The sequence below is a fragment of the Anabrus simplex genome, chromosome 5 (genome assembly GCF_040414725.1).
Source record: "Anabrus simplex isolate iqAnaSimp1 chromosome 5, ASM4041472v1, whole genome shotgun sequence".
Taxonomy (NCBI): Eukaryota; Metazoa; Arthropoda; class Insecta; order Orthoptera; family Tettigoniidae; genus Anabrus; species Anabrus simplex.
In genome coordinates, this window is record NC_090269.1 from 293,476,970 (window position 1) to 293,490,278 (window position 13,309).

General features: G+C 38.7%; 2 protein-coding genes across 2 annotated transcripts in view; one reads left to right on the plus strand and one right to left on the minus strand.

Annotated features, from left to right (window-relative positions):
• Window positions 1–8,262, minus strand: part of LOC136874846 (probable ATP-dependent RNA helicase DDX20) — a 133,373-nt gene extending 125,111 nt beyond the window's left edge. Inside the window, exon 1 of the mRNA XM_067148522.2 lies at window positions 7,869–8,262. Coding sequence (XP_067004623.2) covers window positions 7,869–8,055 — 187 coding nt within the window. The 5' untranslated portion in view covers window positions 8,056–8,262. The remainder of the gene's footprint in view (window positions 1–7,868) is intronic.
• Window positions 8,263–9,589: 1,327 nt separating this feature from the next.
• Phax (phosphorylated adaptor for RNA export) lies at window positions 9,590–12,577 on the plus strand. The gene has a single exon (XM_067148521.2). It carries the CDS (start codon window positions 9,884–9,886, stop codon window positions 11,066–11,068), a length of 1,185 nt encoding a protein of 394 aa, XP_067004622.1. The 5' UTR covers window positions 9,590–9,883; the 3' UTR covers window positions 11,069–12,577.
• Window positions 12,578–13,309: the final 732 nt, after the last annotated feature.

Below are 13,309 nucleotides of genomic sequence, written 5' to 3' on the forward strand. Positions count from 1 at the left end.
ACACCAAGGTAAGTGAATTTCCAAAAAAAATAGAACACCAAAAAAAGGTCAGTTTTTATTTATTATATCTTTAAAATATTTCTAAACGGGATATTCCGTTTTTAAACAGTGTACTTTTAAAAGGACGCCAGGCCTAAGTAGGATAAATGGTTTTAGATCTTTCAGTGCTGTATCAATCTTGGATACTGTGGAGGGATTTGCATATTCTGAAGACTGAGATGCTGTTGACTTCAAGACTTGAAGTTGTCGTCTAATATATTTGGTGTATTTCTTGTCACCTGGAACTCGTGACGTTGCAATGATGTGAGAGGCAATTTGATCTGATCTAACTTCAGCCCATTCTCTGCATACTGGTGGGCTTCCTCCTAATTTTCTGAGAAGACTCCAAGCTTCTCTGCTAGAGCGAGTAAAATCTATCTTCTCAACTGTTTCTATCCACTTATGCCTTTGAGATGAGTTCAGACTGGACAGAAGCTCGGCTGCTGTGTTAGGATCTCCGCATTGTTGAAAATCTTGATACAGTGCTTCACTTTCTTCATTCCATCCAGGGATATATTCTTTGCGGTAACCTATTGGAATGAACTTCTTAACTGCTCCTCTAACTGCACCAGCAAAACACCTATAGTTGTTAGATTTAGGAGGAATCCATCAGATGCACTTATCAAGTTCTGCTGTGAAATTGGTCCAGTCAGCTTTATGAAAGTTCCAACGAGAATGTGATGTTTATCTAATTACAGGGATTGTGATACCAATTTCAATTAGGATGGACTTATGTTGGCTATGTGGAAATTCACCAATAACTTTTCTCCTGATGTTTTCAGGAAAAACACTTTCATTACAGCTTACAAAACAGAGGTCTGGATTTGTATCTTTGTTCCATGCAGCTGATCTAAATGTGCCCTTGTCTTTAGCATAAAAATTAAATGGTCATTTTCATCTGCCCATTTGATGAGCATTCTACCATTTTCATCATTTTTTGAGTACTTCCAGAGTCCATGGTGACTGTTAAAATCCTCAACATAAATTGCAGGATGCTTTGCAATACGTTAGACAGGTTCAGGCCCGGGAATGTTAGGTGGTTTATAGACATTTGTTATAGTAATGCCAAGCAACTGTGTGACAACTGTATGTATATTTCCATCCGCATTTTCAGAAATAAGCGAGGCTTCATTTATGTTGTTACGAATGTAGGTGGCTATTCCTATGTCACTCCAAGAGCAGTATAACCAGGGATACGACCTCTGCTTCAAAACTGATCTGCATTAGTTGAAACACGCGTTTCCGGAATGGCGACAATATCAATATTGTTGTCCAATATGTGTTTAGATAGATAGTCACACTTTGCTTTGCTGATACTTTCGACATTTAGTTGGAGTCGAATGGTTGGTCCAATGTTTCTTGTTAGGGAGCTCTTAAAAGAGCTGTTGTGACGTGTTCGATATGTCATTGTATGTAACTGCCAGGAGATCGCAGTGACAGACTGGGCGCCAAATATATTGTTGCTCGTTTAGCACCACCCAGGGGTCACGTATACGGTATTTTGAGGTTAAACCTACAGACGTGAGAAACATCAACTCCCAGGTTGTGCATGAATTCCTTACTGGGCAGATAGGCTATTCCTTGTCTGCAATATTTCTGTGAAATGTCTCTTCCATACGTCCATCGATATGAGTCTAGGAAATCTCGGTTTCTTTGGGTTTAATGCCTTGAATGGATTCTTCTCCGCTTCATCCACTAAATTCCTTTCCTCCTCTGCTTGGTAGGTTCTTTTGGCATTGTTCACTGTCTCCTTATATAGCCTTCTCGTCCTAGCATATGTCTGAATCTGAAGTAGCAGCTAAGGCTAAATGCAGATATTTTAACGCTTCTTTCCAAGCTGTGTAGCATGTCCCATTAAACCATGGAGTTTTTCTTTCTTTCCTTTACGTCGCACTGACACAGATAGGTCTTATGGCGACTTGGGATAGGAAAGGCCTAGGAATGGGAAGGAAGCGGCCGTGGCCTTAAGGTGTTTTTTATTAGTGTTTCTAGTGCAGTCGTTGCCTTGTTAATTTTCTTTACATCTAAGGCTTTCCTTACTGCGATATGACCATCCATTGCTAGCAGCACTAGATTAATTTTTCTAGAGACTGTTGTTTTTCTATCCATTGGTCTAATTTCCTCGCTGCACATAGAAAAGTTGGTTACAACTGGTAGGTGTTTCCTAGCAATATTCCTTATCGTTCGCTGGCAAGTTAGTATTATATTCCTCATATTTGTAAAAACTAAATTGATGAAGCTGGTACTGTTGTAGCTAAGATATGTCTTCATTTTGTTATCGTTAATTGATGATAATCCCTCATTTTGCAAATAGTCCAAAACTGTGGTGCTTTGTGGTCTGGAATGTCGATACGACAGTTTAGATCTCCTGCTAGGATTATTGTGACGTCATTAGGAATTTTATTTAAACATAGACTGATCTCATCAATAATAAATTCTGTTATGTTGTAATCTTGAAAGTATGCACAGACAAATGTGAATTGCTTCATTTTTACTAATAATATGTTAGGCGAATTGTGTATCACCCCAAAGGGAGATAGATTCGCTTTAAGTAAGCATGAGATGCCACCTTGAGGTCTGCCAAGTATACCTTGTTCTGCGTAGGAGTGTATGGTGTAGAATCCATCTACTGTATATTCCAGTCCATTGTTAAGAATGTTTCAGTTAAAATTAGCCTACTGTATCAAAGGAGTTTCATTTTTATGAATAACTTACATACAAGGTGTTCCAGGAGGAATGGTCAATATTCAAGATATGACAGGAATGATCATTTGAAGCAAAAAACTTCATATGGACATATGTCCTATTCCGAATACTTTCCGAGATAGAACACATTTCACATACATTTGTTTTCGGGCTAGTGGCACGCACATGTGTTTTACCCACCCAACCTTTTTGATGTTTTGAAATGGATACAAGTTTACCGCATGTAATGTTTGCCACACACGTGTTCGTGGGACACTGATTTGTACAGAAAGTCACCATGTGCTGGTAGTAGGACTATGCTGCACCATTTCAACAATGTGTTGCTGTTCCTGCACAGGTTGTTGAACAACACATTCAGAAGAAAGATAGGAACATGGAAGAATATCTGCTTTTTATATTTTATTTTGTCACTAATGAATATAATTTGCAATATTTTGTAACTAGTGAGTTTGTTCCTTACCTACACGCCTACCTCATAATTATTTTAATAAAGTTCAATTTTCATAGAGTTTTTCACTTTTACCCTCATGTGCACTCACAGGTCCATTTTATGTTACACCCGTAACACTACATTTTAAAAATATAGTCCTAAAACTGTATTTTTTTAAGGTTAAAAACTTTTGCTCAGCAAAGCTTTAAAATAGGCTACATAGGTACGCTAATTCATCTTGTTTATATAACTGAATTCATTTGCTTTGAGTAAGTATAACTATTTTGAGATTTAAATGTGTGCTAATGTAACACCAATTAATATTCCTAGTTTATATGAAAATATTTTTAGCAAGGTTACAGTACACAGGATTCACCAGGTTGAAAGAGCAGTCACTGTAGCCTCATCCACCCTGAAAATTTGCCAGTGGCAGAGCACTCCCTCCCTATCCTTATTCATGAAATAAAATTTCAGAAAACTACGGTTCTGGTTAACACCTCCAGTGGTGTATGCTGTGATCAAGACGTGGGCTACCACTAGACTTAGGGTCTTATTACACAGGGCAGCCAGGTCGCGCAGCCACTCATCGGGCATGGACTGTTATGGATGTTATTACACGAGGGCAGCCAGTCGCGCGACCACACTTTGTTGACCTTGAGGCTTCCCTACCCGGCAACCAATCTGGCGACCACTGGTGGTGGCCGGGTGTTGAAGTATATGGGGCTTATTACACAAGGCAGGCAGAGACTGGCAGCCACAGTTTAGTTACGTATAGCCACATGCTACTGTGCACTGTTTTCTTGACAGCAAGTTGAAGTGCGCTATGGATAAAATAAGTGCTACTGGAAGTGCAGAGAAAGGTGAAAAGAAGAAACAGGAACAACTTTTGAAAGAGTGTCAAATGTTTATAGACTCAAAAGTGAACACTGAAGATCTCATCTGTGAAATAGAAAGACTCCCTCCAATTCGGAATAGTATAGCAATAAGCATGTAAAATTAAATGCTTGGAACGAAATTATGTGTACGGCCTTTAGTTGAGAAGAACAACCTCCGTAACTATCCCTTGCAAATAAGTTGCAATTTTTTACTTATTTCATTATGTAGGCCTATTACACGTTATTTAAGAAATAATGTTGCATTTTAAAAAATAAGGATATTAAGAAGCATTGCTTAGGCCTACTATAATTGTGAAACACCGCAACAAATTAGTGGGCTTTAATAGTTGCAATTACAGAGCTCGATAGCTGCAGTCGCTTAAGTACGGACAGCATCCAGTAGGGCCTATTCGGGAGATAGTTGGTTCGAACCCCACTGTCGGCAGCCCTGAAAATGGTTTTCCGTGATTTCCCATTTTCACACCAGGCAAATGCTGGGCTGTACCTTAATTAAGGCCACGGCCGCTTCCTTCCCACTCCTAGCCCTTTCCTATCCCATCGTCGCCGTAAGACCTATCTGTGTCGGTGCGACGTAAAACAACTAGAAAAAAAAAATAGTTGCAATTATAGGCAAACATAAAAGAAGAACAACGAGCCGACTGATAATCTAAACTTTATTTATTGGAAATATTTACATTTTTCTAGCATCTAGTCAATTAATAAAGTAACATAATAATCAAACTCACGAACACTCGTGTCTTCATCACTGGTCAAACAGACACGGAGCAACATGGAACTGTCTGGCTGCTCCACCAGTCGCTCTGCTCAAGACAGGTCGGACAACCATGGCTGGGCGATCTGGTCGCGCGACCTGGCTGCCCTGTGTAATAAGGCCCTTAGGTTACCTCTTTTTGATGGTAAGTTTAGTAAACGTCAAGCCTTCAGCGTTTTGAGCTGCAACAGAGAAGCCTGCTGTGATGTCAAGGCTGCTTCACAAGCTACGGCCCTGGCCTCTGCTACTGCCAATGCTCAACTCCCGATCAGTGGAGATGCTAAGGTTTAGCAAATGGAAGTCTATCTTTGTGGCTAAATGGATAGAATGTTTGCCTTTAGGCCGATGGCCACGGTTCAGTTTTCAAAATCAACCCCCTCATACTGTTAATTCCCCTGGCTTGGGGACTGGACATTTATGAAGTCTTCACCATTCATTTTATCCTTATTAGGTCACCACCAAGCCTATGCAGATGCCATACCCCATAATAATATTATATTATTATTATTAAATAAAAATGTTGAATTTTAGTGGTCGTACCCATCCTTCACTAGTTAATTAGCTTCCTCGGGAGATCAGAGGTGGTGTCCGACCCATGATCACGGGTTCGATTCCAGCCAACAAAAGAGAACACTGAATCTGAAAGATTGCAGATCTACCAATGAATAGTAAACTATATTGCTCCTATAACAGTAGCTCTGGAGTGTCTTCCCACAGGGATGCAGAAGTAAACAGGAGTGAAATACCAGCACTCTGTTATCTATATAATTAAGTCAGAAGTGCGAGGTGAGGAAGTACATACAATGAGTATCGCATGGCTGATAGCAGTGGAGATCTGACGGACCGAAGCCTAGCACACCTATCCCCTCGGTCCCCGCTTCCTATCCGATATACAGCAGCAAGCCGCCTATGGCAAGTCTAGGGGAGAGGGGCGAGAGTCTGGGCTGCAATATCAGTCTCCGATGCCTTGCTCTCAGAAATACGTGCAACGTTTTTTCCCACTGCTTTCAAGTTTTTTAAATGAAACAATGTGTCAGATGCTTACATTATAGGCTAATCCGCTGTAGACTTCCATCATTCTCAATTGAGGTTTGGGCTATACAGACAAGAAATGTGTTCCACCTATCAATAGTTATTTATTATAAATGGATTTACATTAGTACCGGTTTCGGCCTTCCACGGCCATCATCAGCTAGTACATTATAATATTACAGCCATTAGACAATATCACTAAGATGTTATTATGTTTAGATCATCCGGATGTATAATGGGGATGAAAATAAAACCTACTGTAGTAGTGTTTGTCTATGTGGGGTTAAATATCTATGATCACTGTGGTAATGAAGGCTACATTAAACTAAAACCTATTGAGTGTACATTAGAAATATTGAGTAGGCCTACATATTAAAATACATAAAGCACAGTATAACACACTTAAGTTAAACACACTAAAATATGGTACATGTATATTAAAACACTTGTTAAAATTTGAGAGTTTGTGTTGCGTGGAGTTCCTTCTTCAATCTTCTTATTGTTCTTGTGCTTCTATATCTATGTTAATTTAGTTGCATAAAGTGATCTTCAAGAATATTCTATGACTGATATATGTCATATCGATTCATGGTGAAAACCCTTGTCGTGAAAATTTTTAAGTACTGTGTAATTCAACCGTTGATATACTTCAGTAAGTTTTGTGACAGACTGCAAGTCTTGAGTTTAAATTTTTATTAATATGTGCGACATTTTTTCTCACTGCTTTCAAGTTTTGTCTGTAGGCCTATAGTGCATCCAATCAATACGGAAAATGAAACTTATACAATAATAATGAGGTTTGGGCTTCGCTGATAGCCTTGATAGCCCTCAGTATACGCCGCTGATCACTTGCCAGCCTTTTTTTTTTTTTTTTTTTTTTTTTTTTTTTTTTTTTTTTTTTTTTTTTTTTTTTTTGCTAGTTGCTTTACGTCGCACCGACATAGATAGGTCTTGTGGCGACGATGGGACAGGAAAGGGCTACGAGTGAGTGGGAAGGAAGTGGCCGTGGCCTTAATTAAGGTACAGCCCCAGCATTTGCCTGGTGTGAAAATGGGAAACCACGGGAAACCATTTTCAGGGCTGCCGACAGTGGGGTTCGAACCTACTATCTCCCGACTACTGGATACTGGCCGCACTTAAGCGACTGCAGCTATCGAGCTCGGTACTTGCCAGCATCATGCACATCTCTACCATAAAGTTATTGACATAATAAAGCATGGCAATACTTTCAAATGGAGGGAAGATGAGGTACAAATAAGACAAATTTGGTATCTGTACTTGTCATGAAATGACAGAATAGCTGCACTGAGTCACATTGTGCAAGTCTTGATAATAGGCTATTACCAATCTGAGAGAGAGGAAAGATGCTATTGGTACCACCAACTACTCTTCTCTCTGTGCCTATTTTTGTCTTGACTATGTCTACTGCACAATAGTTGAAATGTCATCATATTTACAAGCTTGGATTGATGAGTTGGAAGAAATATAAGATACAGACTCATATAAGAGATGATGTAAGTAAAAGGGAAAAGTAAAAGCAAGCACAAGGAAAAATGCCCAGTCCACTACTATGTGACTGTACATTGTTCAACTTCAGAACCCATTTGAAGCTATCCAAAATACTATATATAGCCATTCTGTGCCAGGTAGCCCATAACCAATAGCAACTACAAAATTAAAACTGTACAAATTGCAATTAAAATCCGCACGAGGTTGAGGAAAGATTGACACTAATCAGCGTTAGGCCTATTTGTGTTGCTTTTGTATCAAAAAGTGAGCAAAGTTAACCGTTTCCTAGTCGATTCCCTTAAACAGACTTCGGCTGTGATTTTATTTAATAATGTAATCCAACGTCCCCTTTGGTTATTCTAGGTAAGATACAATCTTCAACTCCGAGGGGCAGATAGAGCACCCAAAAATGTGAAATTGAAATTTAGTACTCTCTATCCATTACAATAGACATAGATAAGAGTACAATGTGCTTATCTTCAAAATATATGACATGTTCGCTTACCGAAACCACATCGTCCTAGAGGTATTGCCTTCAACTGAATAGGAGAAGGCTTTTTAAATCCACTCCTAGAAAGCCCGGCTAGTGTTAAAGGTGAAAGCATCAATCCACTAAAAGTAACATCTTCATTGATACAGATGTCCAATGTTCTCTCAGTGCTCTCCAAATTGTGGGCATAACGACGAGGCATCTTTTTCGATAGAGTATTTTCAGGAAATAATTCAGGTGATTAATAATTACTAGTATTTCACTCGTAATACTAAAGTATATTGCCTTATTATCCAGTCATTGATTCTATTAACGAAGCAAGATGGAAATATAACCTCACATGTTCACTTTACAGCGTTTCAAATTGTCAGCCTCAGCACATCCCTATCGGTATCAGACGTTTGTTTGAATGGGATTCGAAATACCAACATGAAAATTGATTTTACCCTCGTTGTAATAAAATAGTTTCAAAGGATAGCCATAAAGGTACACAGCAATTTTCGAGCAATATCTCAAATCAGTAAACAAACTGCAAGTTCTTTCTTAAAGTGGTTTACGGTTTACACTATGTAAGAATCGCAATTGAAAAGCGAAATATTACTCTTCATTTTTTTATGGCCTACCGTTGCTATATTGTAAAAAAATCTAACTCCTATACAAAGATTTCTCATTAATTTGGTAGCAAATTTTATGTTACATTTTCACCAGCTTTTCGCACCAGAAAGTCCCAGGGTAGGCCCACCCAGTTAAGTTAACAAAGCCGTCTTACGTACCAACAAGAGGTGGTGGTGGTGATTATTGTTTTAAGAGGAAGATACAACCTGGTGTTCTGTGAATACAACTAGGCAACCATCCTATAACACTAATCAGAGAGAAAAAATGGAAGCGAGGTTTTCCCTGTGAGTGGGGATGGTAGAATAACACCCACGGTATCCCCTGCCCGTCGTAAGAGGCTAGTAAAAAAGATCCCAGGGGCTCTGAACTTTCGAGCGTGGGTTGGCGACGATGGGGCCCTTAGCTGAGTCCTGGATTTGCTTCCACTTATGCCAGGCTCCTCACTTTCATCTATCCTATCCGACTTCCCTTGGTCAACTCTTGTTCTTTTCCGACCCCGACGGTATTTATTAGAGCACTCTAGGCCTAAGGAGTCTTTCATGTTCACGCCCTTCGTGGCCATTGTCTTCCTTTGGCCGTTTTCTTCATTTTTCGAAGTGTCGGATCCCTTCCATTTTCTCTCTCTCTCTCTGATCAGATATATCAATCATATAGATATATATGATATGATATATCAATCATGGTTGCCTAGTTGTACTTCCTCTTAAAACAAAAATTACCACCACCACTGAATGTGAGGATTCTGACACAAGTAAAGTGAAAGCAGTGTCAAAATTCAGGTAAGGGCAGGGGATACCGCGGGAGTTATTCTACCGCCCCCACCTACAGGGGGGGAGTGGGTAGCAACATTGTTATCGTTGTTAAATAGTAATAATCTACACTTGCTAAAGCCATTCATAAAACAGTATTATTGGAGGATCAGGACAGGGCATTTTTCATATTTAAAAAAAAAACTTATTTAACTTCAAATGACTTTATAAATATGGAAATGTTCTTAATTTCAGATAGCACGCAGGAACCGACGTTTTCTGTGATATACTTTGCACTGCATTCTCCTTGTTAATTTTGTGTTGAGTAGTTTCTATACGAACGATATTACTCCATGGAGTAGATAAATGATGTTAAGTTGGTGTTCCAAGCTTGTGGCAATGGTGCCGAAGATTTTATAGTTCGCGCGCTTGTTGTAACATTGTACTTCATGATAGTCATCTGCAATTTTGGTTTGAAAGTTGGGCCTCTTAAGCGAGTGATAACGTGTATGTCTTTTCTAGTAAGGTTTATTAATGCCGATATACATGCGCAGCTCGTAGATACTGGACAATATCTCGAGTAGCCTCCGCTTCTTACTGCACTGGTAATTTAGAACTGATTGGCTTTTCTGCATAGGGCTAATTTTTTTTTTTCTCGGTAAGATCATGGATAAAGAAAACTCTGACGACCTGGAAGATGGGGAGATCATTGATTATAGCCCTCTCCCAAGGCCTATGGTACAAGCTAGATCAGATGGTATGAGATACAGTGACAACAGTGAAGATGACAATGACAGTAACAACAGTGACAGTGATATCGACAGCGATTCACCCTGTTTTAGACCAAAGAGAGTGAAAATGAAAAATAAAGTAAGATATATCAATCATGAACAGAATTCATCTCAAAAAAAGAAATACAGTGTGTGGTGTAGCGATATCCAAGAATCAGAACTTGCAAATGAACTAGTTAACTGTGATGTGAGGCAGAAGGGGTTGGATCGAAGTAGAAACGTTGAATCCTACGATTACACCCTAGCGTATTCTTTAAATGAAGAAGGATGTGAGGGTGAAGATAGCGATGAAGAGACTGACAAAGGGCATCGGAAGCGGCGATTTCACGAACGAGGAACTAATTTTAAGCAAGATAGTAATAATGGGGAATTGCCTCGAATTAGTGTAAAACAACGTCTTGGGCGTCGACAGAATGATCCAAACGAATTGCGTGGTCATCCTCGCCTGATAATGGACTTGAGAGTTACTGAGGAAAATGATGTTGAAGATGTAGCAATAGATATAGCAAATAAATTATGTGAGCCAAAGGATGATCTAATTTTGAGAGTTGTGCAGATTCTAGGTAAGGAAAAAGCTATAAGTTTGTATAGGAAGTGTAAAGAAATTGAGGCTGCTGGAGGAATGTTGGTTTTGAATGGATCGCGCAGAAGAACACCTGGAGGCGTGTTCTTAACACTTATTAAGAGAGACAGTGACATCACCCGTGAAAATAGAAATCAGATATTTGAAGGTGATAAGAAGAATGGTGGTAAAGGGAAGAAATTTTCTATAAATAAAATAGAAGATAAAAATGATAAAGATTATGGTAAAAATATGTGTACCGAATCATTACCTAGTGAGCGAGATCTTCCAGCACTGTTGACACATGGTGAATTGACGGTTCAGCAGTTTGCCGAAGCAAGAAAAGGAAAGAGGGAGGAAGTAGATGGGGAGAAACACGTAACTAATCCTCCTCCATCCCCTGCCACCGACGGAGGTGAACAGATAGATGAGACACGTGAGATTACATATGACGACGACTTTTTAGATTTAGGTTGTGATACCATGGATATATTTTAGTGCCTTATAATTGAAACAATTTCCATATAGGGTATATACGTATATTGGTACATACTTTTGTAAATCAGTGAAAATATGGTAAATAGGGGAGTTTCTTTCTTAATATTCTTATCTCATTTTGTATTTTCTCTAGCTTATGAATAAGAATGGATTTCATCCAGGTAAAACTACACAAAGGCATTTAGGCTTACCCACTCTGTCATTGTCATGAAAGTAATTGCTAACCTGCGATGTAGTATGGGCATATGCCATTTTTATTTCTATCTTTATAGAATACTATATGTTGTTTTATGTTCAGAGTAAGAATGTTCATTCTGATGTCTTGTACAGCCCGTTCCTAACTAAGTTTAGTGAAAAAAATCCTCCACATCTTCCCCTTTTTGTGTTAATATCATTACTGATCTTGTCAGTAGCCTATGTACCCAATCATAAATAGCACCCAGAAGTTGCACTCATTTGTAATGTCTTCATTCCAATTGTCTTATGTGTTTTAGTGAGATATTCTCCCATTACTGTGTAAGTAACTAAAAAATTTGAAGATTATTATACCAGCAACAAACAGATGTATGGATTATTGTGCACGTATAACATTTTAACATTAAAATCAGTGCATGTTACTCAATTACATTGCTGCTGTATGTATTACTCGCACACTTTTTAGTGATAGATGGACACTAGTGCTGAATCGGTCGACCTCGGTTATTTTCAAGATTCGTATTGGCAACCTTTGAAACACAAACTATGAATCGCTTATGCATCACTGTGCGACATCTGACGTATACTTTATGTACTAGTACTGTTGTTTACACAGCAAAGCCAAACTATAGAATTCATAATAGGAACAAGATTTGCATCGAGAAATGTTATATAATGTGTCTGTGACACAGTTGCTGGCTTAAGATAATAAAGGTTTAGAAAATACATATCGATTGATCATATTATCGATTAAATTCAGATTTCATTTCCGTTCAGTTGGCAGTATAACCCAAACCAGGAGAGCTCCCCCCTTACTCCTCACCCCAGTACAAAAATCTACCATAAAAAAGTGTGCGAGTAAAAGGTATTATTTCAATATTACTTATCCTTGATGGCCTGAATGTCATAAAGTGTAGTTGTATCTCAACTAAATGTTCTGTTGTTTGTGTGAAACTATTCTAAGAGTTCAAGACTTGGATGATTTTACTAAAGTTTTTGACAATGTTTGGCATTTAGTTGTTAATTGTATCTTGTTTGATACAAAATCCTGTGCTAATTTGCAAGAAGTTGGCTATAAGGGGGAGTGTATTATATTAATCAAAGGATGTTATTGTTTATTTAATCTTTTCTCACTATTGCTCAAAATGCTGAGGGGAAATAAAGGACTTATTAAGCTAATTTTGCAGTAATATCCGAAGCCACTCTACCTTTTATAGCCTGATTGTTACAAAGCATCTTTCTTTATCATTTTATGAAAATTATTAATTGGTCTTAAAATAAGTGAGTTTAGATATATATATTAATCTCAAGGATGCAGAGATTCAAGCAAATCAATGAACGAAATCCTGTGTGTCGGGGATATTGGAAGACATAACCTCTTATGCCTTGCTCTGCGCATGCACTGTAGTAGACTGATAGTACTCTACTAGTAATAGAACATCCCTCACAAATTCATCTCCGTATTTTTTGACAACATGTATCACTTGGTATTCATCATAACATTGAACTGACACCCACTGTCTTGAGTTTCACCATATTCTCTCCTCCCCCTTCCTAATTGCCACAGGCATACTGTTTCCTAAAGAATCTCCTGATTTCTACTTTTCCTGAGCACTCGGTTGAGAAACAAGATAATTCACAAGGAAGAGCAGCTTCTCCCTTACTCATTGTCAAACTCTTATTTAAAAAAATAGTTATGAAAATGTTCTTGGCAAAATATATAGTGAGACAAATAAGTAAGCAAGTTAATTCTCAGTTAGGTGCAATCCTAGGATGATGGCCCCAGAGGGCAGAGATGGAGGCTCGGCACAAGGTGATGCTCCGTTGTTGTTGGTTGAGGAGAGTGCTAATAGGAGTTGTAAGATTGCTACCCAAAGGGGGTATTTAAAGTGCTAGCAATGGTTAACAGAAATTTGTTTGTTGTGGGAGAGGGCTGACACTTATTGGTTTGCACACATTTTGCTTAGTGACAAAAGACCATTGGTCTAACGCATCAGGGGTGTTAAACGGAAAGCCTCTTGAAGAGCGCGGGGCTCTGCTTCGTGT